At 44.6% G+C, this 20228-nt stretch overlaps 1 protein-coding gene across 7 annotated transcripts in view; it reads left to right on the forward strand.

The window, feature by feature from the left end:
- Positions 1–19702, forward strand: part of git1 (G protein-coupled receptor kinase interacting ArfGAP 1) — a 54871-nt gene extending 35169 nt beyond the window's left edge. For 3 of the 7 annotated variants that reach the window (XM_078929535.1, XM_023961594.2, XM_078929536.1), the window contains 16 exons: positions 87–217; positions 320–414; positions 530–572; positions 3370–3396; positions 4817–4865; positions 6171–6243; positions 6740–6837; positions 7387–7495; positions 8410–8534; positions 10884–11036; positions 12530–12877; positions 13839–13919; positions 15765–15841; positions 16653–16829; positions 16930–16993; positions 17103–19702. In XM_078929535.1, the coding sequence (XP_078785661.1) occupies positions 87–217; positions 320–414; positions 530–572; positions 3370–3396; positions 4817–4865; positions 6171–6243; positions 6740–6837; positions 7387–7495; positions 8410–8534; positions 10884–11036; positions 12530–12877; positions 13839–13919; positions 15765–15841; positions 16653–16829; positions 16930–16993; positions 17103–17318 (1866 nt within the window). In that variant the 3' untranslated portion in view covers positions 17319–19702. The remainder of the gene's footprint in view (positions 1–86; positions 218–319; positions 415–529; positions 573–3369; positions 3397–4816; positions 4866–6170; positions 6244–6739; positions 6838–7386; positions 7496–8409; positions 8535–10883; positions 11037–12529; positions 12878–13838; positions 13920–15764; positions 15842–16652; positions 16830–16929; positions 16994–17102) is intronic. The other 4 variants (XM_078929537.1, XM_004075912.5, XM_023961595.2 and 1 more) reach the window with 3 other exon arrangements.
- Positions 19703–20228: the final 526 nt, after the last annotated feature.

The following is a 20228-nucleotide window of genomic DNA, read 5'->3' on the forward strand; positions in this document are numbered from 1 at the left end:
CTTGACGCTCTTATCTAAGCCATTAAAAATGCTGTGGAGTTATTCTTTTCATATGCTTTGCTCACTGACCTTTTATGATTCTGCAGGAGAAAGGCACTACCCCACTCCACGTGGCAGCCAAAGCTGGGCAAATCCTGCAAGCGGAGTTGCTTGTTGTGTACGGTGCAGATCCTGGAGCACCTGACATCAATGGGCGCACGCCAATGGACTACGCTAGGTACAAGTGAAAAAGACGTCTACAGATTTAAACCAGAGGAAATGGCTCTGAAATGGACTAATGAAGAACATATGTCAATACGATGACTTCTGTGTGTTGCAGGCAGGCGGGCCACATAGAATTAGCAGAACGTCTGGTAGAGTGTCAGTATGAACTGACCGACAGGCTAGCTTTCTACCTGTGTGGCCGGCGTCCAGGTAACCCTTTGTGTCAGTCGGAGCCCCCCTTGGGTGAATACCGGGGAACTCCACTAACCAAGTCTTGTTGCTTTTGTCGAGTCTTTGAGACAACGTTTCTCTGATCTCTCCCCAGATCACAAAAATGGCCATTATATCATTCCTCAGATGGCAGACAGGTAGGAAAAGTTTTTTTTTTCTGTCTATGGATTCAAAACATCTGTTGCTTGCAGTCGCCTTGTTCGCTAAAGCCTTAGTCCCATGCACCCATACGGGGGGGATGACATGCACAGTGGAGGGTTGTAGAGAGGAGTGGCCCCAACTGAAGTGGAACACAGGTGTGTCTTGCAGTTCCCTTGAGAAGTATACAAGCACCTTAAGGGACATTATGTATATGGAATGTCAGATTGTTGCGCGTGTGCTAAGTGTATAGTGAGGTATTTTGAAGGTTAGTGTTAGTTACATGCAAGTCACACACACCCTTGTGTTCGAGTACGAGTGATGCTGTCATACGATGGCCTTACGCCACACTGTAGTCATTGGTAAGGTGCAAGTACTGACCCTTTACTACTGCAACTACAAGGTGCGCACAAGATACGCAAGTGTCTGAAGGATGCCTGTAGAATGCCCACGCAAACTATGCTCTGATTGTCTGACCTACATTCACGCCGGGCTGGAAAACGCACCTTCTAGTGACAACTTATAACAAAAAGTCTATGTAAATGCGCAGAAATGTGTGTTTCAGGCTTCCGTGTTTAAGACTCTTGCGTTCAAGTGTTGCTACACAAGTTTTTAAAAGGCTTATATCATGCAAAATCAACTTTTTGAGCTTTTAAGTGGATCAAAATGTTCATTCCTCTCTATAAACAACCCCAAAGCAGTATTTTGATCCATTCACGCATCTGAGTATTTCTCTAAAAACCTGTGCTCTGAGCACCAGCCCTTTCCAATCTGCAAACACGAGCAGGTTCTCACATTGTGACATCACAAAGTGAGGAACTGCCCCTTCCAGGAAGAGTCTGTGCTGCCGGCACCGCCCCCAGGCTAACACACACACCCACTTTCTCCACGGAGCTAGCAGTGATCAGCTCAACGTTTTCCTTTTATATAAAAAATCTGCACATCCATCAGAAGTTCGGATGTTGTTTGTTTTCGTGGGAGAAACGCTGCTGAGGCCAACTTCAGGTTTATGACACGAAATGGGCGGCATCAACATAGAGCGAAAGGGGGCGCCTCAGAGATCAAGTCGTCTTACTTCTCAGTAGGAAAATGAACGGCTAAAGTAACTCATTTCTTTACAAAAAATGTCTTTGTGCCAAATGTAATATATGGTCATAAATATGGATATAGTTTATTTTGAAGGCCTTTAGAAAAGCATGATATAGGCCTTAAAGACTGTTTCAGGGCTCTCCTTACAAACTTGTGGCCGTTGAAGGTGTGTTAAAAAAATAAACCAGTGGAAGTTTGACCAATCAGGATCTCTGATTTGGTAGTGATGTATGGGTAGCGTTAGCGGTAGTGTTAATGAAGGAGAAAGTAGATGCGGTTTCTGTCAGAGTGGAGTTCTATGACACCAAGTCTTTCGTATATTGGAATAGAGCTGTGAAAGACGAAGCCTGGAGCCAGAGTTGCACCGCTTTGACATTTCACACCAAGCCTCTTCAAGCTGTGAGTCTGTGAGCTAGTATCTGGTAGCACAGGTACAGTGTGAACACCATATGCTAAAAGCGTGTTGAAGAATGCCTGGTTAGGGCTTTGAAAGGGCATCACATGTCCTTTCAGTGTGTATGTAGCGTAACAGTCAGGCTACATGCAAGGAGCCCGCACTTATTACATGAGCAGCACTTGTGCAGTCTGCAGAATATGGGAGGTTGAAAAAATGTCAAATTTGAATGACATGCCTGCTTCTCACCTCCTTCACAGTGACTTTACCCTTGAGTGTTGATAAGAGTTCACTTACGACATGCATGCATGAACATTTTCTCTGTGTGGGCTCACCCAGGCATAGTTCATGACCTTGATATTTCACCTGGTGCGGGTCACCTGCACGCCTCGTACAAGTGTGGCTATACCCGGATTAGGCCTGCACAGTAAATCCCACATTTATCGTTATTGTGATGTCAAGCTGTGCAATCTGCATTTTGCAAAAGTTGGCAAAAATTGCAATAAATGGTTTCTTTAATGGGCAGAAAACAATCTTATGTCAGCTTGAAATATTTAACGAAATAAATAAATCCATTTATCCATTTGACCAACCAGATGGACGCCTTCACGTTGTTGACCAATCGGATGAAGCTCTTTCATGTTAGACGTCGGCCTCCTATGTAGACGAGGGTTAACTCTTATTTAAATTAAACTGTTGCAGTAAAATGGAAATTCTGTTTTTTATTGTTTTGCTATTTGTTGATGTATCACAAGTTATATTGTTATTGCGATATTGATCACTAATATCACAAATGGCGAGTTTTTTCTCACATCGTGCATGCCTAACCCGGATCCACCCGTAATGGTCATTGTGACTAAGGCATAAGCTTTTTTCTATTGCTTGTTATGATGATGATATTTGCAGTTTGGGGGGGGGGGGGGGGTTCGGTCAGGGAGACGCTGGTGTTCAGTCAAACTGCTGTTTAGCATGAAAGCAGAATCCAACCTTTGGATCTTTTTAAGGTTGGGAATGATTCTACTTGATCATGACTTGGAAAAGGCAGAATCCTGTTTAGTTTTCCGTTGAGGAGAGTTAATAAAAGAATCCCAGAAAGCCTGGATTCTTGCAGCTGGAGCAGCTGTGACCTGCAGTGGGTCTTCCCTCTCTGCCTGCGTCTGTTCTGATCTGGTGACCGGTTCCTTTGTGAAGACTGTTTTGATGTTGCTTTTCTGTCCTGTCTTGCAGTAGGTTATTTTTCCTTTCCATCAGTTTCTCCTCCTTTTCTCACTCGTCTTCTGTTCTCTCCATTTTGCTGCGCTTGGCGGAGCCAGAGCTCGTCCTAAGTGCCCCACACAGAGGTATCTTCACTTTCTTTTTTCCTAAAAGTAGCACTCTGTATTTGAACTTCCCCCCCCACTGTGCTGGATTCTTTTTTTATTTATTTAGAGTAAAATATACATTTGTATCATCTACATATGAATGGGATCTCTTGATAAACCTGATAAGGGAGAAGAGCTATTATATCTTTCTTCTGGCATCTAAAAGTTTCTGAAACTTGTGGTTATTAAAAGGTTTTTTTCACCTGTGTGGCATTAAAAAAAAAAGTAATATTTCAGAGGAATATTTACTTCAAAAGCTATTATTGACTGCTGGATAAAGCCTCTCAGGTCTGCTTCATGACTGAAATCTGTCCCTCCTTTCTGGTTCCAATACAAAAGCCCAGAGTTTGATTCATGTATATTTCATTGAAATACTTGTCTTAAGCCACGGTGGTCACACCGCCCTCAGCAGTGGTCATTCAAAAAGTGCATAGATGCTGGTTTCGGGCCAAAACTCCAACTTTTTTAAAGACTTTTTGGGTTCTTCCTACAAAACATGCGGCCCCTGAACACACGTTAAGCCAGGTTGAACTTTGACCAATCAGGGACTCTGATTTGGTAGTGATGCTTTGGATGGCGTCTCTTTTAATACACAGCAGTGAAAACCGTTTGAAAATCGATCATGGAGGAGAAAATGAATGATTGGAATTGGAATTGGAATTTTACGACACCAGGTCTTTCATAGATCAGAAAAAAGTCTGGAGCGAGATTTATCAGATTTGCACCGCTTCAACATTTCACAGCAAAGCTCTTCCAGCCATCGGTGGCGGACACCCGCGAGTATTGGGTAGCGTCCATCCAGTGTGAACACCATGGGTTAAAGGCGCGAATACACCTTTAACGTGGCACTTTTAGCATTCTGGAGCTCTAGACCTCATCAGAGTGCTCTCCTTTATTATCCTTAGCTTGGAGCCAATTTAAGATGATCCAGCCAGACAAAAAAGGAATCGGAAATGATTCCCAAATCCTAATGTTCTCTTTTTTCTTAGTTTAGATTGCTTTAGATGGCTTTTATTTTTCTCATCTACCTTGAGGGGGGGGGGGCAGTTCATGCTGCATCCACAGGTTTATTTCATTTAAGCCTCCAAAAGGCCTTTAGGGATCAAGATGATGCAGAGATTCAGCCCAAATGCTCAAATTTGTTTTTTAAGCGGTTTCTAAAATTTGCCTATTTCATATTTTTTGCTTCCTACCTGCTCCATCAGTAGCCCCCCCCCTCTCAGGATCCAGCACCTCTGCCCTCTCCATGGTAGCAGACTTCCTTCCCCCTTTCCTGTCCCTCGTCCCGCTTTGAGTCGCCGTCTTCCCGCTTTTCTCCCGCTCTCCCCGCCCCCGACAGCACTCGTCCTTTTGCTTCGATGCTGCTCATGGTTCTGTGTTTTCTGCTTTCCTCCTGAAGTTTGGACCTCTCAGAGCTAGCAAAGGCCGCCAAGAAGAAGCTTCAAGCGGTGAGCTACATTTTTGAAATGACTAGATTAAAGGATCATTGGGAAGATTAAGATGGATTAGGATTAAATTACTTTCAAGAACGGTTTTAGACAATCAAGTTTGTTCATCATCATAATTTCTTTACAGCACACAAACCTTTTTGTGGCAATAAAAGGGAAACTGAAAGAAGAGAACGTATTATTTCTGCCCCTTTTACTAAATTAATAAAGCTGTTGGTAAAGTTCATTTCTGTCTCTGAAAAAAGAGAAAAAACAAAACAAAAGATGGAGAACAGCAACAAATTAGACATGTAATACAACTTCAAAATAACCAACATGTACTATTGTTCTTATTTCTGGAATATTGCATTTTTAGCATTTTATTTCAACCTGATGCCCTTTATTAAAACATCTTTCTTTAACTTTAGTTGGAAGTTAAGGTTACCAGAAAAATTCATGCCCTCTTAAATTGTAATTATTGTCTCTTTTCAAATGTATTTCCTATACTAAATAAACAATTATGATGCATTTTATTCATTAATTCTAAAATACTATATTTTCCTAAATCTGTGGGGGGAAAAATCAAATCTTTTATTTAAAAAAATAATAAAGTAGATGAGTCTCTATAGTTACTTCCTGTCATCTAAAATTATACATAAACATATATTATAATATATTTTTATGTATATATACTATCGTTTTCTTGCTGCATCGTGGATCACCTTTCACAGTCTCACAGATTTTTTCTTTCTGTTCAGTTTGCCTTTTAAATATATTGATTTATTTTTAAAGCGCCTTGTGTTCTGTGCCCTGATTGGCTGTAGACCTTGTTATTCCGTGTGCTGTGGCGTGTTTCCTGCACACAACGTGTTCAGCTAGCCAGGGTTCCGTAAAGCTTTGGAATCTGTTTTCCTACAATGTCAATGTCTGTCTGAGAAAAGTGAATAAATTGAGGGATTTTGCAGACTTAAACATCGTGGATCACACCTATCCCGGGTTATATTTAGAACCGGACGCCTGTCATGAACGAGGGAACACTGTAGCTTCTGTTCCTGTTTGGAGTCATGTTTGGTTTCTAAAGGGAGCTTCTGCTAATCTTCACTTCATGATCATCTGGTTGTAATTCATCAATCTAAATCTAGTTAACGCCTAAATTTTCCCAACACAGTTTATCTGAAAACCAAAAGACAACTGTGAAAGGCTTCACATGTATTGAAAACATCTCATCTTCTGTATTTATGTATTATCTGTCATAAATCTGAAATAAGAAGTGCATATGTAGAGCCCAGGTCTGATGATGTGCTGAGCTCATGTTTCTGTGTTCAGCTGAACAACCGTTTGTTCGAGGAGCTAGCCATGGACGTCTACGATGAGGTGGACCGCAGAGAAAACGATGCCGGTGAGCCACAGCTCCTCCGTTATGGCAGTGCTTTAGTTTAACGGTGGAAACTCCTCCACACCAGGAGACGCTTTGACAAAACACTCCAAAGTGAGCCGGAGAGGGAAGACGGAGTGGAGAAGGAGGAGAGTCGGAGCAAGGAAGGGCCACACAAGCTCCAGTCTCTCCTCCTCTGCTCTCTTTTTCTTCTCCGTCTGTCCTTCGGTAACAACTGCTGGTAGATTTGTGCTTTTTGACTGAACGCCACAGGTAAGTGGGAAGGATACACACACACACACACACACACCCACACACACTCCAGCTGTGTGCTGTGTGATTAGCTAAGAGCAAAACTATGATCTGGATTCAGATTTGACTTCCTGGATGTGGTCGTGTACGCGTGAGTGGAAAGAGGGGGAAGTGTGGATGCTTGTTGGGACAAAATGACCCTCATTTGTGTTTTTAAAGAGCCGTGTTTAGTCTTGTGTATTTTTGCCCTCTGTCTGTCTGTCTGCAGTGTGGTTGACGACACAGAACCACAGCACTCTGGTAACAGAACGAAGCGCCGTTCCTTTCCTGCCAGTCAACCCCGAATACTCCGCCACACGCAACCAGGTCAGTGCTCTGCTCAGACTCACGTCTCTGTGGCGGCGCGTTTGTTTGTGTAGACTGAGCCAACCTGCAGAAGGACTGATTGATGTCGACGTGTTTTGTTTTAAAACTGGAAGGGCGAGGGGGGGGGGGGGGGAACAATGAGGCTGCAAAGTATTTATGACGGCGGGGCGAGAAGGAGTGCTGGATGGGCTTCAGCTGTTCGACAGCGATTTCCCACAATCCCCCTCCTCTCCTCCTGCCTCTGTGCTGGGGAGTAAAAAATGCCACATGGCCACTTGCACAGCTCCTCCACATGTGTGCAGCTCTTGGCGTAAACACGGACTCTGAAATTGAGCATGCACACCCGGAAACGCGTCGCCGCGGTTTCTTTGGCCCACGTTGGGTCGGCCGCTGCGGTTGGGAGATACCAGCTATTCGTGCTGGAATCACAGCTGGGAAGAATGAAACGCCTCTTTTTCTTTGCTAGCTGCTGACTGTGTGCAGACTTTGTTTTAGCATCCTCGTGTGAATCCACTTAAACATTAAGTGCTGGTTTTGTTTGTGGCTCAGGGACGCCAGAAACTGGCCCGGTTCAACGCCCGGGAGTTTGCCACGCTCATCATCGACATTCTGAGCGACGCCAAACGGAGGCAGCAGGGGAAGGGCCTGAGCCCTACTGGTGAGACTCACTGACTGACTGACTGACTGACTGACTGACTGACTGACTGACTGACTGACTGCTGTAAGCTTGTTCTGGTGAGGTCACGTGACTGAAAGCTGTAATGCCAGAGAAATGACACACGCTCTATGAAGCACCATAATCCTTCAGTCATTTGTGCAATGAACTTATTTCCATCAGGAGAAAAGCAGCGTTGAGGCGTCAATATTGGCGTAAATCTTCTCTGTTCTGCGTCAAAATGTTACTGCTGGGAAGTAAGCCGCTTTTTCCCCGCGTCAGAAACCGTCGCTTTAGGCTAATTGTGGAAACACTTTCCTGCTGTGAAATGTTGTTTTGTTTTTTTGAGTCAGAATCAGTCGGTTAACGTTAATTGCGTAAAGTTCTTTCCTATTGAAAAGTTTTGTTCATCAGCATAGAATTGCTCTTTTCTGTGTCCAAATCAGTTGGCTCATGCTAATGACGTGTAAAATGCAGCCCTGTAAAGTGTTGCATATCAGCACAAAGCTGCTCTTGTTTCAGTGGCTCTCCATTCATTGCGTAAACTCTTTGGTAGTGTAAAATATTGCATGTTAGCACCGTTTTATGAAACAATTGGAATTCAATTGTTTAAGTAAAGGATTGAAAAGTTTGGTTAATTCAGAGAACGGCAGCACTGGAGCTGAAGTTTCTGTGTTAACCTGATTACAGACCTGCAGTTTACACAACATAAGAAGACATCAAACAGGAAGTCTCTCCTAATGATATCTGCTAACTGCCAGATAATAAACCAGAGCAGGCGGTTTCATCAGAAAAAGGAAAAGCTTTTAGTGTCTGATTGAAAATCTGTTGTCTTTTTTTCGTTTTAGTTCTGATCATCCACACTAGAGACAAGTGGAGAGACCTCTAAAGGTTCTAAAGCTTTTTTTCTTTTTCAGACCCGTTGGACCTGGCTATTGATGATGATCAGCACGACTACGACAGCGTAGCATCTGATGAAGATACAGACAGCGAGCTCGCCACCCACAACAACAACAACACGCAACGCAGCAACCGTGCAAAGGTGCAAAACCCCGTTTTCTGTTTAAATGTTGCCCCCATTTATACTTCTCTTTGTTTTTCTTAGCTGATGCTAACTTGAGCATTTCCCGCTTGTCTGTTAGTTCTCCAGTGTTGATGCAGCAATTTAGAAAGTCATGAGAAAACCTACCTCGTTTTTTCATTACAAATTTGATTTTTGAGTTTAATCCGGGGTTTTTTCTCCCTCCTTTTTATTTTCTTTAACAAAAATCCCAAATGACAGAATCTTTTTAACCAAACTATTTTCAGTTGAACATTTCCTTTGGAAATTGGATGAAAGATACAAAATTCTGCTAAATACAAGCTGTAAACGTGTTGGCAGAACAAAGGAGCTGGTGCTTTGTGATGTCATTGACAGTAAAGACGCAGCGCTGTCATGAGGGGAAAAGTTCATACCAAGGTTATGATAGTTAACGAAAACGAACGAAAAAACTCAAACTAGAACTGAAAAAACATTTTCGTTAACTGAAATAAAAATAAAAACGAGAGTTTTAAAAAAAAACGAAAACTAACTAAAACTGTTTGTGTGAATAAAACGAACTGAAACTAACTAATATTAACCCCAAAAAATCCTTCGTTTTCGTCTTTGTTAATACATAAGTCTTTTGGGTTGAAATAAAATCTATTTACTTCACGCTGCTAGTTTTACTGTGTATCTTCTGAACCTTACGGCATCACGTTGTCTGTGACGTCACATGATGTCTGTCAGACACTGCCGGCTAGCGTGGTCATAGACATTTACATGAGCGTGATGGCTGCATTAAAAGTTGGGAGAAAGCGGGAGAGTCCTATTTGGGACTGTTTTGAATATAACAGCGTCGAAAACAAAAGTAAGTGCCTTGTAGTCGAAGCAGGAGACAAAGTTTGTGGAACGCTCCTCAAAGGGAAAAACCCTACGAATCTAAAAGTACATTTAAAAAGCGCACACTAAAACGCAAATCAACAGTACCTAGACAAGCTAGCCTGTCGCCCGCCCTCCCCCGAAAAAGAAGCGAGAGCAGGTAACGTAATGCTGTCATCGGCTGTTGTATTTTCATTTAAGGATGGTTGTCCTTGAGTCCTCTGAATAATAAATGTTTCAAAATGTATCTTTGATTGAGTTTTTATTATAAAATACTTACTCTGGTGATTTTGAATCATGCACCTGACAAATATCCTAATTTACAAAAAAAAAAGGAAAAAACTAAAACTAACACTAAAACTAATACAAACTAAACTAAAACGAAGCAATTTCAAAAAATAAAAACTAGTAAAGCTGCCTCTAAAAACTAATTAAAACTAAATAAATTTAAAAACAAAAATTCAAAACGAAATAAAAACTAAAACTAATAAAAAATTTGAAACTATTATAACCTTGTTTCATACACAGTTTTTATAAATGTTCTTAGAAATCATTTACCGTAGTTACATTTATCCGCCGCGTCTTAAAGTTCCCTCCCTCCCCGGAAAGTTCCCTTTCCCTCCTGAAAAGATAGTCTGACTTCAAATGTGGTTAAATGTAGGCGACAAACAGAGCAGCTGATTAGCATAGCATGACAGGATTCAGCATGGTAGCATCAGTGTTTTAACGTCACCGCTGTCCCAGAATCAACACTTTTTATTCAACTTTCTGTTGATGCTGTAAGTCCAACAGCTTCATCATCCACTTCTGTCTGGATCCTGTTAAAAATCCTCACATGTTGCTGCTTCAGCAGCTTCAACTAAAAGCTAAACGGAGGCATTCATACATTTTGTGTAACGTTCTCCTGAGAGACTACCTTTCCCAGAATGCTTTGTGGGAAGTGGCCACAGTCGGGGACTGCCACATAGCTCCTGACTGACATCATCAGCTATTCCGAGTCCTCCTCAAAGAGGCTTTGTTCCTTCAGCGTGAGTTTGTGTCATTTGGAGTGCGAGGGGGGAAAAAAAGAAGAGATGGAGGGTTAGAAAAGAAAAGAGTTCTGTTCAGAGGCAAACAAGCTAACTGAGGGATCATCCTTTGCTGTTCAGACACAGCATTTTCACTGGAAGGGCCTTAAAAAGTCAAGACTGCAGTGATTGGGTTGTAAACAGTGGAGCTGAACCATTTAGAAAAACTAGTCTATGAAAGACATTTCAGTGGTTTGGCCCTGGAGTCTGAGCGTCCTTCAGACACAGGAAGCGGGGGAGGATGGGGCTCTGAGAGCCAGAACTGAGGCTCTACTATCTCCCTGTGACTCCAGCTGAGGACTAACCCTCTGCCTCGTACACAGCCTGAGGCTCAGTTTCCCCATAACTTCATGCAGCATGGACTTCCCTGTTGTCGTGTCCACCTGTCTGTCCTCTCACTCGCTCGTCCTCTGGTCCTTTGCAGAGTATGGACTCGTCAGACTTGTCCGATGGTCCCATAACCCTGCAGGAGTACCTGGAGGTGAAGAAAGCTCTGGCCTCCTCAGAAGCCAAGGTGCAACAGCTGATGAAGGTCAACAACAACTTGAGTGAGGAGCTCCGGCGCCTCCAGAAGGAGGTACGAGGAGGCAGTGGAGTCACGGAGTTACAGGAAACCAAATGATCTGATTATCCGTTTTCATTTAAAGCTGTTTGTTTGTATTTGTTTTAGGTTATAAAAGTCGTATTTTTAAGCCCAAGGGTTCAACAATTTTACGCCACTTTTTGTTCATTTTAAAGCAATAATGATGTGAAATTGATTCTCAAAAATGGATGTTTTCATACGTCTTTGTTGTTCATTAGTGAAAAGATGTCACGTAACCCTTGTGCTATCCTAGGCACTTCAACATTGGGAGTTGGGTCATCTAGTCCAGTGTTTTTCAATCAGAGACCAGAGATGGTCAAGTGTGCCGTGGGAAATTGCCCTCATTAACTGATCTAAAAACATTTCCCATCTCCAGGATTCAGCTCTGTGTTCATCCAAACAGGCCCTGATAAAACACTGAGTAGTTAGGAATATAAAAGATCATAAAATTATTTTTTCTTTGTGTTCATTTTATTCAATTAAAGACATTTTGATAAGAATGACGGTACCGCGATTTAGCTGCAGCTAAAGCCGCTTGCGGCAAAGTCCCGCCCCTCTGACTGTCTACGCCAATCATTCTTGACGGCTTAATCACATGTCATCAGTCTGACCAATCACAAGTGGTTAAAGTCTCCACTTCCTTGTTCCGATTTAGCTCATAAAGTCTCTCCGTTCTAAAGGAAAATACCAGCCAAAGCTCGTCTTTAGCGGTGTAGCTTTCCACAGAATCCGGTATCAGACCGTGGAACAAGTGAACAAAACATTGAATCGATCAATACAGACTTATTTTTTTTTTTTTTTTGGATGCTGGTGTGCCGCGGGGTCTTTGTCAGGGTTAAAGTGTGCCGTGGCTCAAAAAAGGTTGAAAAACACTGATCTAGACCCAATAGACAGTGCTCTGAACCTTTTTTCTTCAATGATTTGTGACCTTCACTGGTGTCCATGGATTACATGAAATCTTTCCACCTTTATCCACCTTTGTCATGGTAGGGAGAACAGGTCAACGTAAGGGTGGGGTCATCTAAGATAGCACAAGGGTTAAGCGCCCTTTTTGGGGGGAGATTGATTTGCAGGGCAGCTTTTCGAAACCTCCAGTGTTCTTGCTGAGAGGCTGCAGACAACGTCCCACATTTTGGTTGAGTTTTGACGCGCCTCATTCGTCTGTCATCTTTTATTTGGACTTTTCACTGAGTGTTGAGAACAAAAGCTCAGAAGCAAACATTCAACTATCAGACCATCCAGCAGCAGCGCTCTGCAAACGAGCCGTTCCTTCATCAGGCTCAGGCAGGTCCCCAATACAAATGAGAGAAATATACTGTAGAACTGATGTTACTGTGTGAAACCCCCTGTTTTTTAATGATTGTGAGCTTTTTCCAGCATGTTTTTCACCATTCAGTTTATGCCCCCCCCTTCCATTCCTACACCCTCCCCATGTTCCTCCCTCCATCCTGTCATCCCCCCCTTGCTCCCTTCCTTGCCTCTTATAGATTACCCGGATGCAGACAGAGAACAGCGTGCTGCGGGGGTGCCAGCAGGCTGGGGGGGCAGCTGGCCATGGGTTAGGAGGGCCTGGTGGAGGAGGAGGAGGAGGAGGAGGAGGAGGACACTGGCCAGGGGGAGGAAATCAAGTAGACGGAGGAGGCTCAGCTGGACCAGGAATGGTCTCCCCATCGCTCTTTGTGCCCTCCTCAACCGCCTCTCACTCCCACCCCCACTGGAGGGAGCGCCAGGCTTTTTCAATGTACGTGCCCGGAGCCGTTCCTGGCCCCATAGCCCATGGCCCCCCAGCCCTGGACTCCCTGGCAGCTCGCCTGCAGCCCCTCAACACACCTAGCGTAAGTTAGAACCCCGCCCCCTCCGGAACTTTTTCCACTTCCCGGTTTTCTTCCCGATCGACCGCCGTCGGCCGAGGCGATGTGGGAAAATCCTTCCCCCCCCCCCCCCCCCCCGTTCCTCCTGCTCTGTCACTCCGTTACCGCTGCTTCCATTGAAAGGTCATGATGTGCACATCACCCAGTCTACTCTAGAAAAGGGATCCGGGCTTTTTAGCTGCATAAAGGGTGAAGTGCACAAACATGAGCAGAGATGGGGGGGGGCAGGGGGGGGGGGGGGGGACTGGACTTTTCTCTGCTCTCTTCCCTGCACCTTTTCCAGCCCTTTCATAACCTCTGACATGGCTCCCTGACTGCTGCTTCACCTGAACGTCTCCCACTCATCTAAGGAGCATGTCCTCATCTCTACTTCACTATTGAATCTCTAGCAAAAAGTCTGAAAATGATGGTTTTTGGTTAGGTTTCTGATCAGTATTTGGGTAGAGAAGCGACTCACTGGAGGCCACTGTGTTGCTAATCCAGTTTTCTACTGACCGTCTTCTGACACTTTCTTTCTGTCTTTGGTTTTGTCTGTTTTGGCCCGTCTCTCCTTTGCTCACTGCGGTGCGACCGTGCATCCTCTGGATGGAAGCATTCTGTCTGCCACTGCTTTGTTCACCACTTCATCTAAGGAGGTTGAGTTCATCTGCTCATCTCAGAGCTTGAAATCAACTCAAGTGATCTGGTTTTGTAGATGTTTGTAGTGAAATAATGGCCAGTATAGTTAGAGCTGGTTTGTTAGACGATCAGTGCCGCTCATGATGAGGTGATGTCAGAGCTGCTCTTATGATCCGGTGCTTCCTCATCCTGTTTCTTGCCGTCTTTGGTCCTTTCCTTAGTCCCAATTAGAATTCTGGCTTGTTAGTCACGTCTGTTCTATGTCAACATGTCAACTCTTCATGCGTGTGTTCCTTCATCTTCCCAGGTGAGAAAAGGTGGCACGGGGGGTGCAGTGACCTACGGAGGCCAGCCTCTGTCCGGCTCCACAGAGGTGGGCAGATACATGGTGAGTCTATAGCTGCGTTTATCTGTTGGAGCCATAGACCGTCTACTAGAACTGGATAGAAACAGGAAATAGTTTAGTCTCCATGTTTTGTGTGAAATGGAAGCTGCCATGTTGGGGCCACATTTTTGTTTTTAACCCCAAATATAATGTCACCAATTTTGCCGAAGTAAAAGCCAAATTTCATGAACACTTTACACAGACTAATCCACAAATCCACCATTTTTTGTTGATGAGAACTTGGATCATTTATTTTGTAGGCTGCACAATAAATCTCAAATTGATCGTTCTGGTGATGTCAAGCTGTGCTAAACGCATACCGCAAAAGTCGGAGAAAACTGCAATAAATGGTTACTTAAATGTGCCAAAACAATCTTATGGCAGCTTGAAGTATTTAATCCATTTATGCGTTTGACCAATGGGATGTTGTTGACCAATCACAGCTTTGATGTCAGACTGGGTAAATTGGAGTCTGATTTAAGTTATTTGGACTCGTATTTAAATTAAACTGTCGCAGTGAAATGGAAATGATGACTTTGGTTGTTTTAATATTTATTCATGTATCGCAAGTTAAATGGTCATCGCAATATTGATCACTAAAATGGCAAGTTTTTCTCATTTCGTGCAGCCCTAATCAATAACAAATGAATTGGAATACTTTTTTCAGATAAAAAATATTAAAATGCAATGCATTGTGGTCTATATTTACCAGTCTATCGAGCCTTGATGCACACTAGCTTCTCTGCAGAGACGTGGGAATTTTTTTAGGGGACTGGATTTTGGAATCGTAGATTGGGACAGTTACAAAATGACTGACGAGTGCACTATGCAGTGAGTAGTGAAGGAATGTGGGCACAACCATTGTGATTGGTCTGAGTCATCATTTCTACGGCAACCAGAAGTAAGCTTGTTGGAAGTCCACACCCCTTCCACTGAACGTGGGCTTAAGTGAACCAGAAACATAGAATCAGCGGGAATATGGAAAAAAAAGAAGGTATCAGATCAAGAAGGGTTATTCTGACTAATAGAATGACTGAGTAGCAGCTGTTTATTTCTCTATAGACGTTTTTAAGATCTTGTATTCTTGGAGACAGCAGGTACTTCCTGTTTAGAATGTGACGGGGGAGGGGTCACTGTTCTGAAGTCATCTCTTCTTGTTTATTGATGGCCGCCGGGCTTTTATTTTGTAAAACCGTCTGAAGCACAGCTGTTATACAACAAACCTGGCCAATAGGCAGCTTCCTGTTGGCAAAACACACCTGATGCAGGTAATCAGTAGGAGGATGCTGGAGTTCAACAACCCGCCCCAAAAAATAAGATAACACTATCAAGTTTCAGCTCAGCAATGAAGAAAATGGGGGCGGCTGTGGTGCAGTGGTAGGGCGGTCGAGACATGAGCGTAAGATTGTAGGTTCGATTCCCGCCTTGCACACCCATGCCTCGATGTGTCCTTGGGCAAGACACTGAACCCCACCTTGCCTCTGGTGGAAGGTTGGTGCCCAGTGTTCGGCAGCGGAGCCGCCACCAGTGTGTGAATGTGTGAGTGACTGTAAAGCGCTTTGGGCCTTGTAGGTAGAAAAGCTCTATACAAGTACACGCCATTTACCAAAATCTTCTTGGAAACCCATAGAAGTGGTGGGCGGATAAGCATGACTGTGCAGTTTCTTGTCCTGTAAAAGGATGAGTGAGAGGCACTAAAGGTCAGGTGTACGGCTCTTCCTGTGGATGATCTTCAGCCTCTGAGCTTCTCTGGATACTTGGGTTTGAACTGAAGGAAAACCCTGTTTCTGCTGGGATTGTGCATTAGGCTGGATGGCCTCTGATCTCTTCTAATGATTCTATTTGCAGGTGCCTAAACCAGAGAAGCACGGCAGTGGCACAGACAGCGACTATGACAACACGCACATGTATGACCCTTCACTGAGGTCAGTTTTTGAAGCCACTTTCCCACCGAACGCGATTGGCGCGGCGTTCCATTTCAATGTTAAGTCACCCAATCAGGAAGTCGGTTTGGCCCGTGGCATGCTGATGATGTAATCAGTGGGAGGAGCCATGACACTAACAAGGAGAAAAAGCGGATCACTGTGTTTATTTGTAGAGATGTCCCTCCCGATCGGGTTTTTTGGCACAGATCTGACTCTGAGTGCTTTTATTTTGAGTCTTGATCCGATACTTTTGTGAAACATTAATTAAAAATAGACAAATGTAATCAATTTTCTAGATTTTTTTTCCAGTCTGCAATTTTTATTTTATTATTTTATTTTATCATTTAACTTTTAAACAGAGCATTTCTATGAAGTAGCGTAAATAATCAAGGCCCAGTGTCATTTTTGGGGTGATCTCAGTTATTTTGTACATTCTTATTAATTATTTATCCACTTTATTCTGAAACAGAACTTATCAACTTCAGAAAGTTTGGCTGTTCATCAAGAAGTGATGATTGCTGATGCTTTTTAAATAACCCTGATCTCTCAGCATCATCCATGCCTTCCACAATGGAGCAATGGAGCTCAAATGTTTAGCTCCTCCCACACGCCGCGGCATGTTTACAGACGAGCAGCAAATTCCACACTGGTCAAAACAGAGGTGCAGGACGCCGGCACGCTGCCCAAGTAGCATTTGGTGTGAACGTAGCATTTGACAGGGTTCTACTGGCATCTCTGAAGGGTTTAAGGAACCCCAACCATGACTCTGAAAGGGTTTTGAATGGAAAACTGCTTTGGGGTTTTTTTAAAGTGTGGGTCGCAGCAGTGAGGAAGAAAGTCGCGGCGAGTCTGAGGACGGAGGAGGCGGGGAGGGGGGAGAGCCGGACCCCACCCTACCCTGCACCGAGGACGTCATATTGAAGACGGAGCAGGTGACCAAGAACATTCAGGAGCTCCTCAGAGCGGCGCAGGAGTTCAAACACGACAGGTAGGTGGCTGAACCCCCCCCCCACGGATTAGCAGCTATTTTAGATTAGATTAGCTCTCCAGAAACTACATGAGACTAAAGACGGCAAATGTCTCTCCAGCTTTGTCCCTTGTTCTGAGAAGATCCACTCTGCAGTCACTGAGATGGCTTCCCTCTTTCCTAAAGTAGGTGTTGTTCCCTTTCAAGCCCTTCATCTGTCTGTTCACTGTGGTCTTTTCTGGAAGTGGGAGGAGCTGACGTGTCACCTGTGTGTGTGTGCGTGCGTGTGTGCAGCGGCCGGCCCTGGACGCGGTCCACTGCTCCCTGCGCCTGCTGGCCTCCAGCGCCTCGCGGCTGCAGGTGGAGTGTCGCAAGGCGGTGCCGTCGGAGTCCGGGGCGCCGGCGGTGGACTACCAGCTCCTCACGCAGCAGGTCATCCAGTGCGCCTACGACATAGCCAAGGCCGCCAAGCAGCTGGTCACCATCACCACTCGGGAGAAGAAGCAGTGACGCAGCAGATGGAAAGATGGCGAGAAGGGATCCGTGGAGGAGAGGGACGTCGTAATCGCACAGTAGCTGGGAGGACGGAGGAGGCGGAGCCGATGGTGGCATCGTGGACGGGCCAAAGACACGATGCATGAGAAATAACCCCATACAAGCCACAGAACACTACAATGGACTGGAAGGGAGAGTGGGATTGTGGGAGTTATAGCCTGCAGCGACCTCAGAGTGGGAATGTATGAATAGCCGCTGAACCTGAGGAGCGTACAGGAAGAACCACGCTGGGAGGTGTACAGTGACCCGGATCCTGCAAAGTTACCGCTTTATTTATTCTCTGTCCCCTCTCCTCTGGCAGTTTGAGCCCCGCGGCAGAGGAGGACCCGTGTAGCTCCGCCCCCCGCCCCCCGCCCCGACAGCTTCTCGACCTCTGGTGGTACCCAGCATGATCTGGCATGTTTCCCCTCCTTCCTCTCCTTTCATTTGCAGATCGGTTCGATTTGCACCTTCGAAGTCAAACTTTGTTGTTTTCTTTTGTACTGACTCAAACAACACTTAACACTGGAATCATTGTGAATTATTGTTCATGTCTGTCATTTTTTTCTTTTTGTATTGATCATTTTACTGACTGTCTCTTTGAGTTCATTGTTAATATTGGTTCCGATGCAGAGCAGGGGGGGGAGGGACGTTGCAGACGCTAAAGAACCTGGGAACCAGGCGCTCCTTCCACACCCACTCTGATTTCTTAACCCCTCATGGTGTGGAAGGGGGACGGCAGAGGCCGTTCATGTTGTCCCTCAACACTCTTTTGTTTGTTTATTTTGTACTTGATTACTCTTAAAAATGTGTCTCACTTAAGAGAGCCAGTGGAATCATCTCAGGATCTGGCGATCGGTGCCAAGTAGGAGAACGACGGTCCAGTTTTTCGCATGAGGATGAAACCTGTGCCCTTTTGCTGGCTCCGCCCCTCCATTTACACAGCCGCCATCCTTTTGCGTGCATGTTAGTTAACAGTGGCAGACAGTTGCAGGTACGTTTTTTATTAAAGTAACTCCTGGGAAGTGAAAGATCTGGCATAAAAACTGCAAACCTTTTTTTCTTGGGAAAAAAAGAGTTTTGCTTTAAGGCTGTTTGGTGGTCGAACCCGCAAACAGTCCACAGACACTCGAAGCTCCAGGTGACTGAACTCTGCCAGCAGGGGGCATCATTAGGAACAGATCTCATCTCATGCTTTGACCCACATGTCAGCGTTTCCAGCTGGTTGTGCTCTGCCAAACCAATATGGCGGTTTGGTCCAAGATGCCTTTTTGTTTTTGTTTTCCAGCTTCCGCGATTGTCTTCCTCCACTGCAGATTCGACTTGAACCCGTTTTCCAAGTGCTCGTGCTTTCAGGACCTCGAACCAAAACACTGATGGGATCACAGCAGCTGCGCCTCAGAATGCGCCGCCTTTTAGCAAGGCACCGTTACTGGATTTTAGCCGTGTTTGATTTACAGATCCCTTCCCCGATGTTTTAATGGTTTCCTGCCGTGGCTTCATGCTCGTTTCTGTGGGGACTTTAGTTTTGTTTGTTTTTTTAAGCCGTTTGAACTTCATCTCCTGACTGAAAAGTCTCAAACAAAGCCTGAACTCGCAAAGGCCAATAGTTCAAATTAGAGCCATATCAAATGTTTGTTTTTTCTTGGCCTCAAAGCGGGGAGGGGGGATACAACGTAGTACCTGAAATCTCCCAAGTTGACGTACCTGTAGACGTTTCAGGTACCACGCCGTGGTGTCCACCCCCCTCCTGTGTGGTCATACAGTACATGTTCAGTCCTACTGGAATCCACAGGAAGCTAGGAGGAGGAGCCAAAGGACGGACCCATGAGCGCCGAGCGTTGTGGTCTTTGTTGCACTACTTTTCAAACACTAGCCGATTTAAAGTGTGCGGTTCCAAGTACACACAGCATCAGATTTTGGGAAAAGACCTGCAGCACACTTAAGCTCAGGACTAGAGTCATCTCAAGAACGCACACGGCCTAGACACTACGCAGGGCGCTCGTCAAGCGGGAACGGCGCCCATCTGCCTGGACCTTCTACGCTCTCATGCCCAGAAATTTAGCACATACTGTTCAGCGTTTAGACACACCCGAAGCTCATCAGTTTGACCAATCCACATGCAAGTTAGTAACTCTCCAAAAATGCTGCCAGACCTCCCAAACCCCTGTGAAGGGGGCGTGGCCTGTGCTGGCGGGTGTTCGTTTTTCACAGCTCTACGCTTTGGGAGATGGGGAGTGGCAGAGAGATCTTTTAACAGAAGACTTATAAAGAATGACTGACTTTAAAAAAAGGTCACTTGTAATGGAAACTCATAAGCTGTACATTTGTAATAAAATAAAACAATTTAATTGTCATAAGGCTCCGTTTTGTTCTTCTGATGAACTTGATTCTGCTTTGAAGGTGAACAGAAGCTGCCACTTCAGTCCAGCTGCTTTGGCTTTTTGACCTTTGCAGCTTCCCGTCGTGTTTAGCCACTAGTTTGAATCGATTTTTTACTCATTTATAAACACTTGTGCTATCTAAGGCACGTTAATGATGGGTGTGGGGTCATCTGGACCCCAAAAGACAGTGCGCTAAACCTTTTTTCTTCACTGGTGGATGACAGGAAACCGTCTCCACCTTTGTCATGGTAGGTTTTAACCTGGCTCTTGCTGAATTATTTGTTTTGTTTTCCCTATTTAGTACATTTTTACTTATATAAGGATTATTATAATATACTACCCTTTTGATGACTATATTCATGATTTTTAAGGTTATGTTTGAATCATTTCTAAAACTTGAATGTTCTCTTTAACCCTTGTGCCATCTTAGATGACCCCACCCTTACACTTACGTGTTCTCCCTACCATGACAAAGGTGGAAAGATTTCATGTAATCCATGGA

Source organism: Oryzias latipes, chromosome 13 (assembly GCF_053564925.1).
Source record: "Oryzias latipes strain Hd-rR chromosome 13, Olatipes_Hd-rR_3.1".
NCBI classification, from domain to species: Eukaryota; Metazoa; Chordata; class Actinopteri; order Beloniformes; family Adrianichthyidae; genus Oryzias; species Oryzias latipes.